This window comes from Tachyglossus aculeatus, chromosome 20, assembly GCF_015852505.1.
Source record: "Tachyglossus aculeatus isolate mTacAcu1 chromosome 20, mTacAcu1.pri, whole genome shotgun sequence".
Classification (NCBI taxonomy): Eukaryota; Metazoa; Chordata; class Mammalia; order Monotremata; family Tachyglossidae; genus Tachyglossus; species Tachyglossus aculeatus.
Genome location: NC_052085.1, coordinates 4,285,046 through 4,309,876, shown reverse-complemented (window position 1 = coordinate 4,309,876; position 24,831 = coordinate 4,285,046). Strand labels below are relative to the sequence as shown.

At 43.4% G+C, this 24,831-nt stretch overlaps 1 protein-coding gene across 8 annotated transcripts in view; it reads right to left on the bottom strand.

The window, feature by feature from the left end:
• The window catches only part of FRY (FRY microtubule binding protein), a 305,032-nt gene that overhangs the window by 139,367 nt on the left and 140,834 nt on the right, over positions 1-24,831 (bottom strand). For all 8 annotated transcript variants that reach the window (XM_038761610.1, XM_038761611.1, XM_038761607.1 and 5 more), the window contains one exon: positions 15,898-16,097. In XM_038761610.1, coding sequence (XP_038617538.1) covers positions 15,898-16,017 — 120 coding nt within the window. In that variant the 5' untranslated portion in view covers positions 16,018-16,097. The remainder of the gene's footprint in view (positions 1-15,897; positions 16,098-24,831) is intronic.

Here is a 24,831-nt window from a genome sequence, read left to right as displayed (position 1 = left end):
TGGTGCGCAGGACACTTTTTAATTTAATTGCGGACGATTAGAAAAACATCCCAGCATAATGTAAACACCACACTTATAAGATGGGAAGGCAGCATGGTCTAATGAAAGTTAGAGAAGCACTGTGGCAAAGTGGAAAGTGCCCGGGCTTGGGAGGCAGAGGTCATGGGTTCTAATCCCGGCTCCGCCACTTGTCAGTTTGGGACTTTGAGCAAGTCACTTCACTTCTCTGCGCCTCAGTTGCCTCATCTGTAAAATGGGGATTAAGACTGTGAGCCCCACGTGGGACAACCTGATCACCTTGTATCCCCCCAGCCCTTGGAACAGTGCTTCACACATAGTAAGTGCTTAACAAATATTATTATTATTATTATAAGACCCTAGTTCTAATCTCAGCTCTGCCACTGTCCTGCTGTGTGTCCTTAGGAGGGTCCTTTTATGTCTCTGGGCCTCGGCTTTCTCATATTTAAAATGGGGGAGGAGATCAATTGCAGCCCTGCAGGGCCTGAGTTTACACTGCCTTCTATCTCCCCACTTAAGGCATAGTTGCTGCGGGTAGGGAACATAATAATAATAATAATAATGGCATTTATTAAGCGCTCACTATGTGCAAAGCACTGTTCTAAGCGCTGGGGGGGTTACATGTCAGCGTGGCTCTGTGGAAACAGTACGGCCTTGGGAGTCAGAGGTCATGGGTTCAAATCCCGTCTCCGCCACTTGTCAGCTGTGTGACTCTGGGCAAGTCACTTCACTTCTCTGGGCCTCAGTTTCCTCATCTGTAAAATGGGAATTAAGACTGTGAGCCCCTCGTGGGACAACCTGATCACCTTGTAACCTCCCCAGCGCTTAGAACGGTGCTTTGCACATAGTAAGCGCTTAATAAATGCCATCATTATTATTATTATTATGTCCCCGACTCTGTTATATTGTTCTACTGTAGCCTCCCAAACACTTAGTATGGTGCTCTGCACACAGTGACTGCTCCAAAAATACAACTGATTGATTGAATCATTAATAGTAAGCACCTCATAGATGCCTTAAAATGATTATACACCTTCTTTGTGCCAGCAGGCCAAACCTGCAGATCCCAGTGGGTGCAGCAGTGGATGATACTGTGAGCCCACTGTTGGGTAGGGACTGTCTCTATATGTTGCCAATTTGTAATTCCCAAACGCTTAGTACAGTGCTCTGCACATAGTAAGCGCTCAATAAATACAGTTGATTGATTGATGATACGGAAAAAGAAGCCGTGTGGCCTAGTGGATCGAGCCCGGGCCTGAGAGTTAGGTGGTCATGGGTTCCAATGTGCCACTTGTCTGCTGTGTGACCCTGGGCAAGTCACTTCACTGCTCTTAGTACAGTGCTCTGCACACAGTGAGCGCTCAATAAATACGATTGATGATGATGCTCTGTGCCTAAATTCCCTCATCTGTAAAAAGGGGATTAAGACTGTGAGCCCTATGTGGGACAGGGACTGTGTCTTGTATCTACCCCAGAGCTTAAAACAGTGCCTGGCACAAAATAGGAAGCGCTTAACAAATACCATAATTATTACTAGGATTGTGTCAGTCACCCCCAGACCTTCCACCTCACCTGAATACGTTGCCCCTTCAGTAGCATCATCTTCTAACCTCAAAGGAGGGTTGTAAATTATTTACATAATAATAATAATAATAATAATAATAATAATAATGTTGGTATTTGTTAAGCACTTACTATGTACAAAGCACTGTTTTAAGCGCTGGGGTAGGTACAAGGTAATCAGGTTGTCCCACGAGGGGCTCACAGTCTTCATCCCCATTTTACAGATGAGGGAACTGAGACCCCCCCCCCTTTTTTTTTTTTTTTTTAGTCCCTACCCAACAGTGGGCTCACAGTCTAGAAGAGCACTGTACTAAACACTGGGGAAGTACAATTTGGCAACATATAGAGGCACAATGGGAGAAGACACCTACTCAGAATGATAATGCCTTCCGCTCCAAAGCTCCCTGACGGCAGGGATCGCGTACACTAACTCGGTCATAATAATAATAATAATAATAATAATGTTTAGAACTACCACTCCATAAATACCACTGATTGACTATTTTTCACTGCTACCATGACTTTATAGAGATGTATATCAAAAGATATAAGCACATGTATATGTATACAGTTATTCTTTGTATTCCAGGATGCTGCTGAACGTAAGAAGAGACAATCTGAGTGTGTGAGTGTGGCCGTGAGTAGATATTGATGGATGGATCCTGGCTGCGTTCAAGGGCTTGTTGAATCTGCCAGGATCTTGGTAACCCGGTGTTTGTGAAGCCTTCTATGGATTAAAGCAACTCCTCACCAGAATGCCACTTATGTTTTTTTTTGTTATCTCATATACGATCAAGGGTCAGGAGGGATGGTCCTTTGGGAACCAGGAATGATTCTGGTGTATGGTTGTTATGTGCAGATTTTTGGGTTTTTTTGTACTTGTTGAGTATTTTACTATGTTCCAGGAACACTACAGCGCTTAGAACAGTGCCAGCGCTTAGAACAGTACTTTGCACATAGTAAGCACTTAATAAATGCCATTATTATTATTATTATCATTACTAAGCACTGGGGTATATTCGCCGTCAGCTGGTCGGATACCGTCTCTGTCCCTCATGGGGCTCACAGTCTTAGTTGGAGGGAAGATGATTTAATCCCCATTTTATAGATGACGTAACTGAACCTTAAAGGCGTTAAGTGACTTGCCCAAGGTCACTCAGCAGACAAGTGGAGAAGCCAGGATTCGAAACCAGATCTATTCTATTTATTTCATTTTGTTAATATGTTTGGTTTTGTTCTCTGTCTCCCCCTTCTAGACTGTGAGCCCACTGTTGGGTAGGGACTGTCTCTATATATTGCCAACTTGTACTTCCCAAGCGCTTAGTACAGTGCTCTGCACACAGTAAGCGCTCAATAAATACGATTGATTGATTGATTGATTCCTCTGATTCACGGGGCCATGCTCTTTCTGCTAGGCCACTCTGCTTCCCACCTGTTGACCATTAGGCCATGACTGACGACCAGTATGAGCACTGCACAATGTTTCTTCAACATTTATTCACACAATGCCATCGGGAGAGTCCCCTAAATTCAATGGGGAAAATGGATCCCCCATGGAGGGGCTCCCCAGTCCAGGGCTAACTGGTATTCAGCTATTGATCAGAGAGGACTTCTCCATTTCAGGAGCTGACTCTCCAATCTGGTCCAGTTGATGGGCTTGAAGCAATCTGACATTGTTTCGTTCCCTGACGGTTGAGTTCTTTGGCATTTTGCACTATCAACGACCGAACGCGCGGTGGCTGATTTCTCGACAATTGACCTTTAGGTGTTTCATTGTCGACAATCTGTAAAACTGCCACCTACGTCCATCAGGGATGATTGATTCAATCGCCCGATTCAATCTGAGTGTTCACTCGCCCTCTGCCTCTAGTTTCATCGACTATTCCCAGCTTCTCTCCATGCCGGCCTTCTCCTCTCCTTCCCCCTTTCTCTCCCCCCCATAGCTCTGGGCAACTGAATCGCTGGGCCAGGGTTGAAGCTTGAAGCTTCCTTCCTCTCCCCCTCGTCCCCCTCTCCATCCCCCCCCATCTTACCTCCTTCCCTTCCCCACAGCACCTGTATATATGTATATATGTTTGTACATATTTATTACTCTATTTATTTATTTTACTTGTACATATCTGTTCTATTTATTTTATTTTGTTAGTATGTTTGGTTTTGTTCTCTGTCTCCCCCTTTTAGACTGTGAGCCCACTGTTGGGTAGGGACTGTCTCTATATGTTGCCAATTTGTACTTCCCAAGCGCTTAGTACAGTGCTCTGTACATAGTAAGCGCTCAATAAATACGATAGATGATGATGATGGTAACAGTGTAACTATCTTGCGAGAAGAGCCAAGGGAAAGGCCAAGAGAACAAAAATGAACTCCCTAACAAAGGTTTGGCTACAGATTTGGGTAGGAGATGAGATTCCCAGCATGGAAAATGGCCACAGCAAGTGCAGTCATCCTAGCTTGTTTGGGCAGGGAACGTTTTCTGCTGATTCTGTTGTATTGTACTCTCCCGGGCGCTTAGTCCAGTGCTTTATATATAGTAAGCACTCAATAATTCCATCGATTGACTATACCAATTTACTTTTCTTAGTATCCAGGCTTTTGGGGAAAAGAGCAGAAGAATCAGCCACCTGCCCATTTCCTCTATCTCCACTGACCCTAAGCTCGCTGTGGGCAGGGACTGTGCCTGCCAACTCCGTTGCAATGACTCTCCCAAGTGCTTAATACAGTGCTCTGTTCACAGTAAGCGCTCAATCAATCAATCAATCATATTTATAGAGCGCTTACTGTGTGCAGAGCACTGTACTAAGCGCTTGGGAAGTACAAGTTGGCAACATGTAGAGCCGGTCCCTACCCAACAGTGGGCTCACAGTCTAAAAGGGGGAGACAGAGAACAAAACCAAACATACTAACAAAATAAAATAAATAGAATAGATATGTACAAGTAAAATAAATAGAGTAATAAATATGTACAACATATATACATATATACAGGTGCTGTGGGGATGAATGAATGAATGAATACCATCGATTCGTTGACATCTCCCCATCAGCATGGCCAGGGACAGGCCCCCTGCCCTGACTGGGAATAAAAAGGGGTGGAAAACCTGGAACGGAAAGTTGGTCACCCAAGCAGGTGGACAGACGGAAGGGTCCCCTGGAGGCTTTGGATAAAGAAACTCTGAGGCCATCAGTTTTGTTTGTGGGAGGCAATCTCCTTAAACACCGAGGGCAGTGTACTAAACGAAGAACCTCAGAAAATTCAACAGAAGCACAAGATATGCTCCTTACTTACAAGGGCCTTAGGCTTTTATTGGGAAGACAGATATTAACAATACTAATAAGAACAATAATAATTGTGGTATTTGTTAAGTGCTTACTGTGTGCCAGGCACCGTTTGGGAACTCTGAGGCAATCAGTTTTGTTTGTGGGAGGCAATCTCCTTAAACACCGAGGGCACTGCACTAAACGAAGAACCTCAGAAAATTCAACAGAAGCACAAGATATGCTCCTTACTTACAAGGACCTTAGGCTTTTATTGGGGAGATAGATATTAATAATACTAATAAGAACAATAATAATTGTGGTATTTGTTAAGTGCTTACTGTGTGCCAGGCACTGTTTGGGAACTCTGAGGCAATCAGTTTTGTTTGTGGGAGGCAATCTCCTTAAACACCGAGGGCAGTGCACTAAACGAAGAACCTCAGAAAATTCAACAGAAGCACAAGATATGCTCCTTACTTACAAGGCCCTTAGGCTTTTATTGGGGAGACAGATATTAACAATACTAATAAGAACAATAATAATTGTGGTATTTGTTAAGTGCTTACTGTGTTTGGGAACTCTGAGGCAATCAGTTTTGTTTGTGGGAGGCAATCTCTGTAAACACCGAGGGCAGTGCACTAAACGAAGAACCTCAGAAAATTCAACAGAAGCACAAGATATGCTCCTTACTTACAAGGACCTTAGGCTTTTATTGGGGAGACAGATATTAATAATACTAATAAGAACAATAATAATTGTGGTATTTGTTAAGTGCTTACTGTGTGCCAGGCACTGTTTTAAGTGCTGGGACAGAGACAAGAAAATCAGTCTGGACACAGTCCCTGTCCCACATAGGGCTCACGTTCTTGATTCCCATTTTACAGATGAGGGAACTGAGGCACAGAGAAGTTTAGCAATAATAACAATGATGGTATTTGTTAAGTGCTTACTATGTGCAAAGCACTGTTCTAAGCACTGGGAGGATACAAGGTGATCAGGTTGTCCCACGTGGGGCTCATAATCTTAATTCCCATTTTCCAGATGAGGGAACTGAGGCCCAGAGAAGTGACCTGCCCAAAGTCACACAGCCAACAAGTGGCGGAGTCAGGATTAGAACCCAGATCCTCCTGACTCCCAGGTTTGTGCTCTACCCATCTGGCCATGCCGCTTCTCAGTATAAAAAATGATTTAAAAGCAGTTGAGTCAGAATAAATTAACTGACTGCTCAATCAAATCTCCATCTATAAGCAAGTGCAGAGCATGGGCACAGATAAATAAGAGCTGGTAACAGATCCACCTTGTTTCCCTAGAAAAAGGACCTCAACTCCTGGTGCCTTAATTTGCCAATCTGTAAAATGGGTAAGGCTAGATTCATCCTAGCTAACAGATTTTCTTACGGGCGAATCAACACCTAGTTGAAGTATTTTAAGGTCTCTCCAAGATATGCACTTAACACAGAGCGCTGATTTCCGAACTCTCTCTTCCGTCAGATCCCAGAAATAAACTGCTTCCAAAGTCGCTTCTGCCTCTTCCAAGAAATATCAGGCAAATAAAAATTGACCTATCATTCAAGAAAACAAAACGCAAGCAAGCTCTCTTCAGAACGCACCATCTGTGAACGGAGCAAATGAGACGCTCGAATACCAAAAGGCAACAATGCAGAACAAATCATTTCAGCTATTCGGCCCGATTTAACGTGTGAGAAAAGTCTCGATGGCTGGCGAGGCGGTCTAAAACTGCCATCCAGACACACGACGGCAGAGGACAAGAGGCGGTAATCAAGGGAGCGGTTTGGAACCAGCTACTGATGACGGCACCTCTTTAATTCTTCCATTCATCATCAATCGTATTTATTGAGCGCTTACTGTGTGCAGAGCACTGTATTAAGCGCTTGGGAAGTCCAAGTTGGCAACATATAGAGACAGTCCCTACCCAACAGTGGGCTCACAGTCTAAAAACAGTCTTCCATTGATCGGTTACATCGGTTTTACCCATTTCGCTGCAACCCCAGAGAGGTAAATCTGAGCCAAGTTTACCAATCTAATAATAAGACCCCGTTCTGGAAGTGGGGAGGGAGAGACTCAAATATCCTGTCAGCGGTTGCTCTCCGCTTTGCTGAACCAAATAGCTGCTCTCACCGTTGCTTGAAGGAAGTATGAAATTTGGCAACTGTCATAAAGATGCTTCATTTGCCCTTCATCGTCATCATCAATCGTATTTATTGAGCGCTTACTGTGTGCAGAGCACTGTACTAAGCGCTTGGGAAGTACAAGTTGGCAACATATAGAGACAGTCCCTACCCAACAGTGGGCTCACAGTCTAAAAACAGTTTTCCATTGTTCGGTTACATCGGTTTTACCCATTTCGCTGCAACCCCAGAGAGGTAAATCTGAGCCAAGTTTACCAATCTAATTATAAGACCCCGTTCTGGAAGTGGGGAGGGAGAGACTCAAATATCCTGTCAGCAGTTGCTCTCCGCTTTGCTGAACCAAATAGCTGCTCTCACCGTTGCTTGAAGGAAGTATGAAATTCGGCAACTGTCATAAAGATGCTTCATTTGCCCTTCATCGTCATCATCTATAATATTTATTGAGCGCTTACTGTGTGCAGAGCGCTGTACTAAGCGCTTGGGAAGTCCAAGTTGGCAACATATAGAGACAGTCCCTACCCAACAGAGGGTTCACAGTCTAAAAGGGGGAGACAGAGAACAAAACCAAACATACTGACAAAATAAAATAAATAGAATAGATATGTACAAGTAAAATAAATAGAGTAATAAATATGTACAAACATATATACATATATACAGGTGCTGTGGGGAAGGGAAGGAGGTAAGATGGGGGGGATGAAGGGCGCATTCAGTTCCGCGAACAAGGGGCGAGAGATGTTGGGGAGCGGGGGAAGTTGCCTTCTGGCACGTAGGCCTCAGCTGGGCTACCTTTCAATCTGGGAGCTTTGTCATCCCTAACACCTCTAACTACAATCAATCAATCAATCGTATTTATTGAGCGCTTACTATGTGCAGAGTACTGTACTAAGCGCTTGGGAAGTACAAATTGGCAACACATAGAGACAGTCCCTACCCAACAGTGGGCTCACAGTCTAAAAGGGGGAGACAGAGAACAGAACCAAACATACCAACAAAATAAAATAAATAGGATAGAAATGTACAAGTAAAATAAATAAATAAATAAATAAATAAATAAATAAATAAATAAATAAATAAATAGAGTAATAAACATGTACAACCATAACTGTACAACTACAGTGGTAGCCTCAATCGAGAAGGCTGGCTTCTCTTCAAGGGAGGCTGTGAGATCTAGTGGAAAGAGCGCGGGAGGGCAGGGGGTCGAGAAATCGGCATTCCAGCCCTGTTTCTGGCTTGCTGTGTGATCCTGGGTAAGTCGTTTAACCTCTCTGTGCCGGTTTTCTCTGCCTCTCCTAACTCGTTGAAACTGTATGGATGAAGCACAAATGAGATACCTGGTGTTGCAGTCGTATTGACAATGATAGCATTTGAGTGCCCACTGAGTAACATACTAAGCACTTGGAAAGCACAAAACAAGCACATGAGGAGATAACACTCCAATGGGGAAGATAAACATAAGTATTTCTAAGTGTAGCGCTATTGTGATTCCATCAGCAGGTAGGCTGCTTAATCTAAAAATCACTTTTCCCTCTCTATAGTCACTTAAATGCTCTTTATACTAAGTACATTTTTGTTTCTCGGACTTGTCAGAGCAGTGACGGCCTTGGTTTTTTTAATGGCATCAATCAATCAATCATATTTATTGAGTGCTTACTGTGTGCAGAGCACTGTACTAAGCGCTTGGGAAGTAAAAGTTGGCAACATATAGAGACAGCCCCTACCCAACAGTGGGCTCACAGTCTAAAAGACATGGCATGTCTTAAGAGCTTACTTTACGCCAACTATGGTGATGGAAACAAGATGAACATACTGGACACAGTCCCTGTCCAATATGAGGCTCATAATTTAAGAGCTAAGAAGGGCCAGGTGTCTTATCCCCATTTTACAGATGAGGAAACTGAGGTCCAGGAGGGTTGAGTGACTTGCCCAGTGGCAGAGCTGAAACTAGAACTCAGGTCGTCTGATTCCCAGACCCATGCTCTTTCCACTAAGTCATGGTGTCTCTTTATTCCTCATCTGAATCTACAGGATACATTCCTGGCTCATTTCTCCTTTATGAACCTAACTCAAAATTCAAAAAGGCTGCCAGACATGAAAGCCGATTTGCCATCTTTACTCCAGGAACCTGAAGCACATCGACAGGCACAGAAGAAACAATATTTGCTTAAAATATTACAATCTATGGCCATCCACCGGTGCTCATACTAAAGAAAAGGAACTAATGATGCTGCAAAATCATGACCTTTACCTCTTAAACGATGAAAGACCTTGGAGCAAAGCTGAGCGAAAGACTACAGTTTACGGCACAATGAATCACAACACAATGGGTTCACCAGCAGAGTTGATGGCTGGATTCATACACATCAATGGACTAATCACCTCTGGAATCACTTCGCCCTCTCTATCTTTGAATCCGGAAGGAGAACCCATTTAATGGTAAGGAGGGCGGTCGATCTCAGCTCAATTTTGAAAGTGGCTGCGGTTTAATTTCCTATGCAACATGTGAAAGTAATAAAATGAGGAAATGATGAAGTCCAGGTCCTAGTGAAAGGGACTTTAACTGAGGCTCCTAGGCCACAATCACAGAGGAATGTGCAGATGGAGAGATGCCAATGACTGAAGGTGGCACCAACAGGACACTATGCCCCTCTAAATGCCAACCTGCTCGCTCTACCTCGATCTCCTCTACGTCACCTCTGACCTCTCGCCCACCTCCTGCCTCCGGCCTGGATCTCCTTCCCTCTTCACGTCCGACAGTTACTCTCCCCACCTTCAAAGCCTTATTGAAGGCCCATCTCCTCCAAGAGGCCCTCCCTGTCTTGGCCCTCATTTCCTCTTCTCTCCCCCCCTTCCGCCTCGTCCTTGCCCTTGGATGAGTGCAATAGTAATAATAATAATAATAATTGGCATTTGTTAAGCGTTTACTATGTGCAAAGCACTGTTCTAAGCGCTTGGGAGGATACAGGGTGATCAGGTTGTCCCACGTGGGGCTCACAGTCTTCATCCCCATTTTACAGATGAGGTAACTGAGGCCCAGAGAAGTTAAGTGACTTGCCCAAGATCACACAGCAGACATGTGGCGGAGTCGGGATTCGAACCCATGACCTCTGACTCCAAAGCCCCGGCTCTTTCCACTGAGCTGCGCTGCTTCTCTGAGTGCAAGTCACAGGGCCGGGGCCGTCGCCCCAGAGAAGCCCATCCTGCTCGGCTCCAGAAGGACCCAAATAGCTGTGGAGGTGGCGAGAAAGGTGACGGCGGCAGCAGCAGAAGAGCAGGAGTTTGTGTGTGTTCACGCATGTGCGCATGTGTGGACACAAAATGCAAGCAGACTCACCCCCCTTTGCTGCTAAATGGGCAAGCAAGTGGCTTCTGTTCCTCCTATTTAAGAAAACAAGCAGATTTCCCCACTTCCTAGTTTCACCCGAAGTTCAAAATGAATGAATTCTTTGCGGTCTGTGTGACTTTGACATCTTGCCTGGGTGGGGCTCATCCATATGTATATATATTTGTACATATTTATTACTCTATTTATTTATTTAACTTGTACATATCTATTCTATTTATTTTATTTTGTTAGTAAGTTTGGTTTTGTTCTCTGTCTCCCCCTTTTAGACTGTGAGCCCACTGTTGGGTAGGGACTGTCTCTATATGTTGCCAATTTGTACTTCCCAAGCGCTTAGTCCAGTGCTCTGCACATAGTAAGCGCTCAATAAATACGATTGATGATGATGATGATCATTCATTCATTCAATCGTATTTATTGAGCGCTTACTGTGTGCGGAGCACTGGCTTTGGAAGCTCACCGAGCTTGGCGGTGGGTTAACAATCCCTCTAGCTATTCATTCATTCATTCCATCGTATTTATTGAGCGCTTACTGTGTGCAGAGCACTGGACTAAGCGCAAGTTGGCAACATCTAGAGACGGTCCCTACCCAACAGTGGGCTCACAGTCTAGAAGGGGTAGACAGAGAACAAAACCAAACATAGTAACAAAATAAAATAATTAGAATACACGCGTACAAATAAAATAAATAAATAAAATAAAATTAATTAATAATGATAAATAATTAATAATAATAAATAAATAGAGTAAAAATACGTATAAACATATATATATATATATATATATATATATACATCCCCCCCTCCCCCTGCTAGCCTCAGTCTCTGGTGCGGCATCTTCAGCCAGAGAAATGGCAGTTTACATCGAGTCCTGTCTGAGCGAGACGTCAGAGGTGACCTTAGAGACGCTGGGGGAGATGCCACTCTTCCCACTAGACTGTAGCCTGTAAGCTCGCTGTGGGCGGGGAATGCGTCCCTGTCCCACGTGGGGCTCACGGTCTTCATCCTCATTTTGCAGATGGGGCAACTGAGGCCCAGAGAAGTGAAGTGAGTTGTCCAAAGTCACCCAGCCCAGGTCCTTCTGACGCCCAGGCCCGTGCTCTATCCACTAGGCCATGCTACTTCTCTTTGACGAGATCACTCGTCGCTAGTATTCGTGCTCAGCCTAGTGATGGATAAGAATTTACAGTTGATCCATCTAAGACACGTGCCAAAGGTGGATGACACCTTTTTATTTATTTATTTATCTATCTATTTATTTATTTGTACATATCTATTCTATTTATTTTATTTTGTTAGTATGTTTGGTTTTGTTCTCTGTCTCCCCCTTTTAGACTGTGAGCCCACTGTTGGGTAGGGACTGTCTCTATGTGTTGCCAATTTGTACTTCCCAAGCGCTTAGTACAGTGCTCTGCACATAGTAAGCGCTCAATAAATACGATTGATGATGATGATGATAATTCATTCATTCAATCGTATTTATTGAGCGCTTACTGTGTGCAGAGCACTGGCTTTGGAAGCTCACCGAGCTTGTCTCTATGTGTTGCCAATTTGTACTTCCCAAGCGCTTAGTACAGTGCTCTGCACATAGTAAGCGTTCAATAAATACGATTGATGATGAGGAGGAGGAGGAGGAGGAGGGGGAGCTGTTAACAGCTGCAAGGAAGCAGTTGGGACAAAGGAAAGTTACCGCCATATCAATGCTAATGAATATTAATTGAGCGCCTACTAAGTGCATTATGTTCTATGCCTGAGTAGAGATATGAGAAGCAGCATGGCTCAGTGGAAAGAGCCCGGGCTTTGGAGTCAGAGGTCATGGGTTCGAATCTCGGCTCCGCCACATGTCTGCTGGGTGACCTTGGGCAAGTCACTTAACTTCTCTGAGCCTCAGTTACCTCATCTGTAAAATGGGGATTAAGACTGTGAGCCCCACGTGGGACAACCTGATCACTTTGTATGCCCCCCCAGCGCTTAGAACAGTGCTTTGCACATAGTAAGCGCTTAACAAATGCCAACATTATTATTATTATTATTATTATATGAGCAAGTTAATCAAATAATGAACAAGTTAATCAAATAATGACAGGGGCTTTGACTTCCAATGCTGCCGTTTGATTGGGCTCTGACTTGCAGGTGCTTCCATTTGATCATGATGAGGACACTCTGCGACCACCCAAATGAAGCTGTAAGGATACACATTCAGTAAGAGGTTTATACCCCAGGTTAATGAATGGGTGCAGTTTCATTACCTTGGAATATAATGTTTCTTAGCTGGGTTATCCAGGGGAAGCAGCGTGGCTTTAGTGGAAAGAGCCCGGGCTTGAGAGTCACAGGACCAGGGTTCTAATCCCCACTCCACCACTCGTCAGCTGTGTGACTCTGGACAAGTCACTTCACTTCTCTGTGCCTCAGTTACCTCATCTGGAAAATGGGGATTAAGACTGTGAGCCCCACATGGGACAACCTGATCACCTTGTATCTATCCTAGTGTTTAGAACTGTGCTTGCCACGTAGTAAGCACTTAACAAATACCGTCATCTTCATTATTATTATTATTATCCAGATTTCCATAACAGCTTAGGGGTCAGTCACTACTACAACGCCATGCAACGCCAGAGAAGCAGCGTGGCTCAGTGGAAAGAGCGCGGGCTCTGAAGTCAGAGGTTATGGGTTCGAATCCCGACTCCGCCACTTGTCACCTATGTGACTTTGGGCAAGTCACTTAACTTCTCTGTGCCTCAGTTCCCTCCTCTGTAAAATGGGGAGTAAGACTGTGAGCCCCACGTGGGACAACCTGATCACCTTGTAACCTCCCCAGCGCTTAGGACAGTGCTTTGCACATAGTAAGCGCTCAAATACAACTGAATGAATTGAATGAATCTGCATGTACATATGTCTATATCTTTAATTAATTAATTTATTTATTTAATGTCTGTCTCCCCCTCTAGACTGTGAGCTCATTGTGGGCAGGAATGTGTCTGTTGTTATACTGTACTCTCCCAAGCGCTTAGTACAGTGCTTTGCACACAGTAAGCGCTCAATAAATATGACTGAATGAATGAACTCCAAAGATTCATCCGGCAATAGTGATCTAATCGGATTAGTTGGATCGGAATTCTAGAGGACCAAAACAGGACAATTCAGATTCCTGAGAAACCTCCTTAAAGATAAAAATTATAAATAGAATCAATCAAGTGCTTTGCACATAGTAAACGCTTAATATATGCCATAAAAAATAGTATTCAGCACCTGGGTGCACTTGGGAAAGTATAATAAAGTTAACAATAGTAATAACAACAACAATAAGAATAATGATAATATTTGTTAACACTTAAGTGTCAAGCATTATTCTAAGCCCTCAAATAAATTCAAGCTAATCAGGTTCAACACAGTCCTGTCCCAAATGGGGCTCACAATCTAAGTAGGAGGCAGAACAGCTATTGAATCCCCATTTTACAGATGAGGAAATTGGGACACGGAAAAGTTAAGTGACTTTCTCAGGGTACATATCTATCCTATTTATTTTATTTTGTTAGTATGTTTGGTTTTGTTCTCTGTCTCCCCCTTTTAGACTGTGAGCCCACTGTTGGGTAGGGACTGTCTCTATATGTTGCCAATTTGTACTTCCCAAGCACTTAGTACAGTGCTCTGCACATAGTAAGCGCTCAATAAATACGATTGATGATGATGATGAAGTAGCAGAGCAGGGATGAGACTCCAAATCCCCTAGCTCCCAGGCCTGGGCTCTATCCACTAGACCATGCTGCTCTTCAAGTTCCCTGTCAAGAAGCTTATAATCTAAGTTTGCAAACAATTGGGAGTTTTCCCAAGAAAGCAGAGATGTGGAAGATAGAGAGAGTCAGTTCTATACTGCAGGGGTTGTGCGTCCAAGGAATCTCATGTTCATAAAAACTCACAATATGATCCTCACACCTTGGCCAACACCACACACACCTGCAAAACCCTTCCTTCCAACATCGGATCCTGCTGTATTCCTCAACAATGTGCTATCCAAAACACAAAATGAAAGCCTGCTTCAAAATGGAATAGACGGCTCTAGGACCTTACTTCTGATTCCAATCCGACTTCCAATCCAAACGGCATGCACCGCATATAATAGATTTTAAGACTGAATCAGTCTAATAATAATGATAATACTAACTGTGGTAATTGTTAAGCACTTACTGTGTGCCAGGCGCTGTACTAAGTGCTGGGGTGGATACAGGCAAATCGAGTTGGACACAGTCCCTGGGGCTCATAATCTTTATCCCCATTTTACAGATGAGGTAACTGAGGCACAGAGAAGTGAAGTGACTTCCCCAAGGTCATACAGCAGACAAGAGGCTAATGAAGCCTCATGAAGAACTAATACTAGTAATTATTGGGGTTTATACTGTACTCCCCTGAAGGTGTTACAAATGGCAATTCTTGGTGAAAACTGAGGTCCATTAGGAGTCACAGATCAACAGATTTCTAGATATATATGTATATATACATGTATATACGTATATGTTTGTACATATTTAATACTCTATTTATTTATTTTACTTGTACATATCTATTCTATTTATTTTATTTTGTTAGTATGTTTGGTTTTGTTCTCTATCTCCCCCTTTTAGACTGTGAGCCCACTGTTGGGTAGGGACTGTCTCTATATGTTGCCAACTTGTACTTCCCAAGCGCTTAGTACAGTGCTCTGCACACAGTAAGCGCTCAATAAATATGATTGATTGATTAATTGATAGAATGGTGTGATGAGCTTGGGAATTTAGACACACCAATTGTCCTCTAAACAAGTAGGTACAAGTTGACTGTTACTATGCACTTTCTCAAACTGCAGGAAAACCAATATTGGGATGAATATGTATGAGACTGCTATAAGTACCTGAGAGAATTATTTTTCGGCAACTACACGTCAAACCATATGTTGAAAAAATGCACTGATTGCACTTCTCCAGATAGATTCATCATGAGCTTCACTTCTTCAAATTTTGAAGGATGTTTCAGTTCAGCTTCATGGGACAACCTGAAGCCCTGGTTTTGTAAATTTGGGCACATCACTTCTCCATTCTAGCTTATGATTCATTTTCTCTCTTTTTTTGAGGATATTTAAATCTCAAATCAATCAATCGTATTTATTGAGCACTTACTGTGTGCAGAGCACTGTACTAAGCGCTTGGGAAGTACAAGTTGGAATATCAACCTATCTTGAAACATGAATAACAATTTCTTCCCCCCGTTACCTAAGAATTAGGCAGGCGTTAATTAGATGCTCATAAAATTATTTTTGCTCCTTAGGGAAAAAGTCTATACAGAGTCAAAACGTTTTGAAAATGCATCCCGCAAGCTTCAGAGCACGTGGAGGCAAAATGCACATTCTCCAAGCCAAGACTCTGGTCCGTATCCTAGCATGTCAGCAAAAATACGGTGCAAGGTATTCACTGCAAGGGCTCTTCGCTTGTGATATTGTGTTGAGTAACTAGCAAAAAAACCACAGCAATCTAACCTCTCGCTGAAAAACTTGATTTATCCTAAAAAGAAACTGGTTTACTTTCACGCTTCTTACTCACCAAAGGTTCTGCCATGATGATGCGAATTTTGCGCTCGGCTTGGGTGGTAAAGTTGACAAATAAGCTCTTGAGGATATACTCTCCCGGCTTGCTGTCCGGATCTACTTTGACGGGCATCATGGCTGGTGGCCCTTTCTCCCTCTGTGTCCCGGGAACGGCTGGAACCGGCGGCTTGATGTAACCGTTCCCAACTGGAGAAGCTGAAAATGCAAACAGGACAGTCTTACTGGTGGCAAAATCTCCAGGGAAGTTCTCATCTCCCCAGAGTTTCCCAAGTGGACATCTTCTCAGACGCACAAAGGAACAGGCTGAGGATGGGCCCGCGTTGGGTAGGGATCGTCACTACCTGTTGCCGTATTGTACTTTCCAAGTGCTTAGTACAGTGCTCTGCACGCAGTAAGCGCTCAATAAATGCGACTGAATGAATGAATGAATCCAAGTGGTGTACACGCCCATTTCTCCCGCTCTTATGAAATAATAATAATAATAATGGCATTTATTAAGCGCTTACTATGTGCAGAGCACTGTTCTAAGCGCTGGGGAATTTACAAGGTGATCAGGTTGTCCCCCGTGGGGCTCACAGTTTTAACCCCCATTTTACAGATGAGGTAACTGAGGCCCAGAGAAGTTAAGTAGTGACTTGCCCAAAGTCACACAGCTGATGAGTGGTGGAGCCAGGATTTGAACCCATGACCTCGGACTCCAAAGCCCAGGCTCTTTCCACTGAGCCACAGTTACCTCATTTGGAAAATGGGGATTCAGACTGTGAGCCCTACGTGGGATAACCTTGTATCTACCCCAGCGCATAGAACAATGCTTGGCACATAGTAAGCACTTAATAAATACCATTATTATTTGGGAAGCAGTGTGGCTCAATGGAAAGAGCACGGGCTTGGGAGTCAGGGGACGTGGGTTCTAATCCCGACTCTGCCCCTTGTCTACTTTGTGACCTTGGGCAAGCTACTTAATTTCTCTGTGCCTCAGTTACCTCTACTGTAAAATGGGAATTAAGACTGAGCGCCTCACTTGGGACAATCTGATTACCTTGTATCCACCCTAGCGCTTAGAATAGTGTTTGGCACATAGTAAGCACTTAACAAATATCATAATTATTCATTATTACGTCCCAAACTCTGTCCAAATTGAATATCACAGATTAAAATACAACAACAACAATCCTATGTTTTGGAACTGAGTTACTAACATTTTCCAGTGATATCAGACCAATATGGCGCCCATATTCTGAGCAGCTCAAAATGCTTCACTACTTAAAAGAATATCCTTGGTCCCCTCTGAGGACAAAATAAGTTGCAATTACATCATCTATACTTTTATTTTCCATAAAATATGCATGTGTCATATCAATAAGCCCCTTCAGCTTTCTTCTCGATAATGCTGGTGGAATCACGAGTTCTATAGATGTTCTAAATCAGAGATGGCCTAGCTCAGGTTTCAAAAATTAGAGTCCCCAGCTAAGTTAAGAACTCTCTCAGCCTGCAGCCATGGCCCTCCCCAGATCCACTCAATCCCCTGCCTCTGCTTGTTCTTTCCAGAAGACGAAGCAGCGGAACCACAGAGTAACCGCTCGATGAATCCACTGATTTGTCTGCCACATTTTGCTTGCTAAGGGAGTGGGGCATTAGGGAAGGAGGAGAGACTCATTCCCTGCCCATAAGAAACTTACGGTCTAGAGGTCAATCTAAAGAAAACATTACAGGTCTTACAGAGGGGAAAACAGGCGTAGAGCTGAGGGTTCACACTGTACCTGGAGGTGGAGAAACCTATTAACTTCTACTCTTCACATCCACCACCAGTAGCAAGGTAGAACGCTAACTATTTATCTCATTTGCTTATAACATTGGTATGGTGTTACTTTGTGCATCACACTCTACTAAGTGCTGAGGAAAGGTCACAGGATATTGCTTCAGTTCTGCCACTCTCCAGCAATGTGAACTTTATGCGTATATTCTTAATACCCTGCCACTTCCCATATCTGTGAATTAAACTGCAAGGTCCTTAATAATAATAATAATAATGTTGGTATTTGTTAAGCGCTTACTATGTGCCAAGCACTGTTCTAAGCGTTGGGGAAGATACAAGATAATCAGGTTGTCCCACGTGGGGCTCACAGTCTTCATAGACTGTGAGCCCACTGTTGGGTAGGGACTGTCTCTATGTGTTGCCAATTTGTACTTCCCAAGCGCTTAGTACAGTGCTCTGCACATAGTAAGCGCTCAATAAATACGATTGATTGATTGATTGATCCCCATTTTCCAGATGAGGGAACTGAGGCCCAGAGAAGTTAAGTGACTTGCCCAAGGTCACACAGCTGACAAGTGGCAGAGCCGGGATTTGAACCCACGACCTCTGACTCCAAAGCCCATGATCTTTCCACTGAGCCACGCTGCTGCACGTTGCTTAAGGGCAGGGAAGGCGTCTACAAACTCTACTGTATTCTCCCAAGGTATAGTATAAAGGTGCTCTGCACACAGAAAGTGCTCAATAAATGCCATTGACTGATAAGTCATTTAGCTCTTATGGTCCTCAGGTTCCTCACCTGTAAAATGGGCATACGATAGTTGCTCTCCCTCCCTCAGATTGTGAGCCCTTAGGAGGGATTTCATGACCATCCATTTTTTAATGGCATTTGTTAAGTGCTTATGATGTGTCAAGCCCTTTTCTAAGCGCTAGTGTAGATACAAGTTTATCAGGCTGGACATAGTTCCCTACCCCACGTGGGGCTCACCATCCATTCACCCAAATCCTTTTTGGAGCTACTGATATTTTTGGTCTGCACAGTTTGGTCCTGGGTAATACATTCTGTGTCTGACCACCAGCTTTGAAAAGAACAAAGCTTTAGATTGCTTTGAACCTTTCAACCCAAAGCTTCTCTGGAAATCCCCCAGTGTTCATGAGGCGGGATTTAGTGAACCACATTTCTAACAGCCCTGTCTGTTCCTTTCATGTCACCTTGCAGCCTTCATCTTTCCCCTTTCACTTTGTAAAATTCACACCAAAAAGAATTCCTGTGACCAAAACGAACGTGAGGAACCCTGTGTTCAGGGCTCACACAGCCTATTAGACATCTGAGAATTCATGCTGAACGGACATAATGTTTGAACTGGACTTGGAAAAATCTTTCTCCCGGAGTTGATACCTTTCTTATCACCAAGAAACCCTGAAACTGGGTTCCGTGTCAGAAATTCTCTTCAAACACAACCTTATTTGCCATCAGAGAACCTGTGTTCAGAGTGAGGAAAACACATGATATTCATTTCTTTGAGGAATAGATTCAAGGCAAGAGATTTCTTTAGGGATTGGCACAAGGCACAGAACAAGTGTGGTTAATTATCAAGAGGAAATAGGTCAACAGTCCGTCTGATTTTGAGGATCAAATGAGTAAACGCAAGGTTTTCTCATTTGTTCCCAATAGACTGAAAAGCTGCTTGAAGGCAAGGAACATACCAACTCACTCTATTTTATTCTCCCAAGCGCTTTACACTGCTATGCTTTGCTCAGAAAATGCTATTGAGGACAGAGGCTGTATCTCATACGATTATCTCGTATATAGTACAGCCCTGAACATTTAGTAAGCACTCAGTTAATACCCTAACTGTAATTATTACGGTATTAGGTCCCAGTTGGCCTGCACTTTGATTCTCTCAGGTCAAGCTTCCCTACTTGCTCGTAGTATCGGATAACTGCTGGAATTCAAATTTGTTCCTGACTTCCAACTCGGTAATGGTAGTATCAACCGAAATAGAAGAGTTCAATCTTCTTGTGTAGCAGAAATGGTGGCGCCCTCCTTGCTAAAATTTGCTAAACAATACTTTATTTTGAAGTACACAAAACTGGGCATTATATCTACCTCTTCCTCTTTGTATGAGGAGCCAGAAAACTGTCTTTACCCATTTTACTCTTTCCCCACTCTAGGCTGCACGATCGCTGTGAAAGGGAACACGTCTACCAACTCTGTTGTACAGTGCTCTGCACATAGTAGCGCTCAATAAATACCACTGCTATGATGATGATGATGATGATGATGACTCAATGCCAACGTCGCTTTCCCCTCCTATTCCGTGACTGTGAACTTCTTGTGGGTCAGGGACAATGTCTGATTTCTCTTCCCCAGTGCTTTGTAACCACGATAGATGCTCAATAAGTACTACTGAATGAACACTTTGTCCCATTTCGCCCCCGTAAGATCACTTCACTTTAATTTCCTAGGTTCCCCTGAACAACTTGGCCTTTCTAAGAAGATAATAGACATTCTAAATCCATTCAAATACCTCTAGCCTGAAAGCTCGTTGTGGGCAGGGAATGTGCTTTTTAATTGTTATTCTGTACTCTCCCAAGCACTTAGTATGGTGCCTTGCACATAGTAAGCGCTCAACACATACAACTGACTGACTTCCAGGTGTGAAGTGACTACACTCAATCATGGGACAGTGACACCCTTGATTTGGGGCAGGGACCGTCTCTATATGTTGCCAACTTGTACTTCCCAAGTGCTTAGTACAGTGCTCTGCACACAGTAAGTGCTCAACAAATACGATTGATGATGATGATGATGATTTGGGGGAAAGGGTAGTGTCCAGGTTCCTGCTTTAAAATAAACACACTTTTTAAAATTGTCCATCATAAAAAGCTCATTCAAAAAGGGGCATCAGCAGCAGGGAGAGGGCCTGCTTGCCCATCCCTGCTGCTTTTGGGGAGCCACGGGAGAGGGAAGAAAATGAAGGTAAAAATAAGTGAAAAAATGACTGAAGTGCCAAATTTGCTCCACTGAAGAGTCCTCTTTTGACTTATTCAGTCCACCAGAACAACACAAGTTTGGAGAAATTAGAATCCAACTTTAAGCATTCAAAACTATTTGTAAACTGCATGGACATTTATGTTGTTTTCTCCTTAATTTTTTAAAACTGAGACGATACTAGTGCCAGGTAAATCGTATTCCTGGAAAAAAAAAACTGAAACACTGGTTATAGACCCCTCTGATTCACTTCCCACTTTTCTGGCGGACCCTGATCAGTTCTTACATCCACTGGCCAAAATGGCGATCATTCATTTGTCCCAGCTCTGAAGACAGAACTTTTCAGTTAAAAGGCTGTGATATTTCATTTCGGCCCCACGATTTGCCCCATACATTCATTCTCTCCCATATGCCTTATTTTGATTTGTAGCATTACAGGAACTTTGCATAAAACAAAACAGCCCCAGAGATCCCCAGACAGCAGTTGCTGGGAGAATGCCACACTGTCTATACAATCATAATAAATGGATCACTACTGCATTCGTGCGGGTGCTTAAGAAAACGCATTTAAAAAGGGATAATCTATTCACTTCAGATGCTCCTGGGTATGGGTTCTAATCCTGGCTCCGCCACTTGTTTGCAGTGTGACCTTGGGTAAGTCACTTCACTTCTCTGGATCTCCAATTCCTCATCTGTAAAATGGGGATTGAGACTGTGAGCCCCAAGAGGGACAGGGACCGTGCCCAACCTAACTGAACTGTATCCACCCCAGCACTTAGTACAGTGCCTGGCACATAGTAAGTGCTTAATACCAAAATTATTATTATAACTATTATTGTGATTCCCAGTCCTTTTAATCCAACATCAATCAAAAGTATTTATTGAGCATCTACTGCATGAGAACTCTACTTAGCATTGGGAGAATTCGGTAGACTCAGTAGACCTGATCCCTGCCCTCAAAGAGACTCCAATCCTACAGGTTGCATTCATGATTCTAGAGCCTAAATTCCCCCTTTCCTGGAAAAATATCCTGAAGGTCCTTTGGAACCAGTTGCTACACAACATGATCAACTCAAACTCCATCTTCTCAGACTCTCCACATGGCTGGAGGCAGCAGAGCAGTAGAGCCCATTCAATCTGCCTCAGATACAGAAGATGCGCTGGAAGAAATCAACCCTTGTTTACCCTATAACCTTAACTCCTCCATGAAGATTTGACACAATCAAAAGGCCCGCACTCTGCCAGCTGTTAGATAAGTTTGTATATATGGTTGTACATATTTATTACTCTATTTATTTATTTATTTATTTATTTTACTTGTACATTTCTATCCTATTTATTTTATTTTGTTGGTATGTTTGGTTCTGTTCTCTGTCTCCCCCTTTTAGACTGTGAGCCCACTGCTGGGTAGGGACTGTCTCTATGTGTTGCCAATTTGTACTTCCCAAGCGCTTAGTACAGTGCTCTGCACATAGTACGCGCTCAATAAATACGATTGATTGATTGATTGATTGATTGATAAGTTTGGATGATCAGAATAAACTCTTCAGCATTTTAAAGTAACTGACTGAAGTGGATTCCGTGGTTCCATATTCGAACCATTTCCGCTAAACTGCAAGCTTCTTGTGGGCAGGGAATGTGTCTGTAATACTGTACTCTTCCTAGCGTTTAGTACGGTGCTCTGCACAAAGTGATCAATAATTACGATTGATCAATTCCCAGCCTGTGGAAGAGACGGTTTGAAAGGGCAATATGACTGTCTCATCTTCAATTCCCCTGAAGACTGTCCCAGAGGAAATCAACTTATCTGCACCTTTGGAGACTGAGGCTGGATAGAGGAAATGAATTACTATAAGAGATTCATTATGTAGTGGAACCGGCATCAGAGAGCCTGGGGTTAATTCCCCCCATTAAAACGTTTATGAGTAAGAGAGCAATGTATATGTCTGGAATGTTTAAGGTGTATTTCTGCCTGGAGACAGGGAGGTGGATTAGATGACCTCCAGCACTATTAGCCTTGTGATTTCGGGATCTACCAATGAATATGGCACGGGGCTAGATTATAGGGGAATGGAAGAGTGTCGGAGAAATCTATGATGTGCATGCATATAGGTATATATCAATCAACCTTCTGAGCGCTTACTATGTGCAGGGAACTGTACTGAGCACTTGGGAGAGTACGACATAATATAACAGACATATTCCCTGCCCACAATGAGCTCACAGTCTATACAAACCAAAGACCACTTTGGGGTGAGAGGACCTTTCTTCCGCCACCACATGGTCTCGATCCTATCCAACGAATACATTATAATAATAATAATAATAACAATGGCATTTATTAAGCACTTACTATGTGCAAAGCACTGTTCTAAGCGCTGAATCCATTATAGAGGATTCTTCATCCTGGCAAAGTAGGGTGGGTTCCTAAAGGGGTTCAGGATATGCCTTTAATATACACTAGACTCAAATTTTTGCCTTCTGGTCTGTGGAGTAGGATTAATTCCCGTTTAGGGTTACCTTCTTTGGTCAGTAGCCCTTCTCCTTCAAAACAGGCCACAGATACTGGTGATTCAGGGGCCTAAAACAAAGGGCTTAGAAGTCGAGGGTTGCAAGATGTTCTAGGAGCCGAAGACTGCCCGTTTCTAAGATGAGCATTTAATTTCAAATTAACTGCACATCTGGATAAATAGGTATCACAAAATTTCAACAGGAATGATCTCCGAAGGCCTACTGAAAACTAACCTTTCATCCAGCCCCGGTGACTAATATGTACATTACTCCGACCATTTTGGACCGGTGGTTTTAAATCACCAGCAAGAGCATTTATGAAACACTAGCCTACAACCAGAGTTGTGCTGGGCACTTATAAAACAAGTTAATCACAGTTCCTGTCCTCCGTTTACTTATAGTCCAAGGCAGAAAAACACTTGCCAAAAAGGGAGCAAACATTCAATACACAGATTAAACAAGTGACATAATTACACCAAGGGCAAGGGAAGAGGTAAGAGATTCCTCTTCCACAAAAGAGGAATTTGTGGGAATGACATCTTTGGACAGGGTTAGGGCCCAGGCTGCTAAGAAAACTTGAGACCAAAAAAGTGGCACTTTCAGGGCACTTCAGACAACATTTGTCAGAACATTTCCAACCCGTCACTAACGGCATGGCACTTTTTCTTCCGAGGGAGAGTCTGTAGACAAACGTTATCAGTTTCTGCAGGGATGACAGAAATATATTCTGTGAAAACCACTCCACGACCAACAACTACGAAGGGTAAATCAACAGACCTCACTGCTGGAACGCTGAAGACCACCAACTTGATCGATTCGCTCCACTTCCCAGAGTTTCAATAACTGATCGTTAACAAAGAATCCAGCTCCCCAAATCTGAAATGAGCAGGGATCGTCTTCCCTCGTAGACTGATAGGAAAAGCCAATGCATTATTAAGAGTGCTGTAAAGTGAACTGCTCCTCTCCCCAAACGGAAAGGGGAAATAATCTGGTATTCCAGCCCCCACGATTAACCCTATGACCTGGAAGCTTCCTCTGGTTATTTTTCAGAGCGATTCTACGATGCCGAGAATGTTATGCTACAACTTGAGTCTCTGTGCTGTGGCTTTGATGTTGCAAGAGGAAGCAGTAGAATTCGAGCTGGACCCCTTTTTTTCTGACCGGACTGCATGCAGAGGGCTGCTTTATTTATAAACAAAATGGGAGAGAGCTTGTACTTGAAGACATTCTGGGGAAAGCAAGGCAGAAAACCACATTAGAAATTACCCCCAAAGATATCTACACTTCCGGACAGGTTTTTATGCCAACATCAGAGATTTCCAGGATTCTACTGCCTCCCGCCCCACTGCCAGGGATGGTGATATTGATAAAACGCTAATAATAATAATTGTGGTATTTGTTAAGTGCTTACTATGTGCCAGGCACTGTATTAAGCGCTGGGGTAGGTAGAAGGTAATTGGGTTGGACACAGCCCCTGCCCCACATAGGGCTCACATTCTTAATTCCCATCTCACAGATGAGGTAACTGAGGCACAGAGAAGTTAAGTGACTTGCCCAAGGTCACACAGCTGACAAGTGGCAGAGTCAGGATTAGAACCCAGGTCCTCCTGACTCCCGGCCCATGCTCTACCCATTGGGCCACGCTGCTTCTCTGATTATCCCTGTAGACT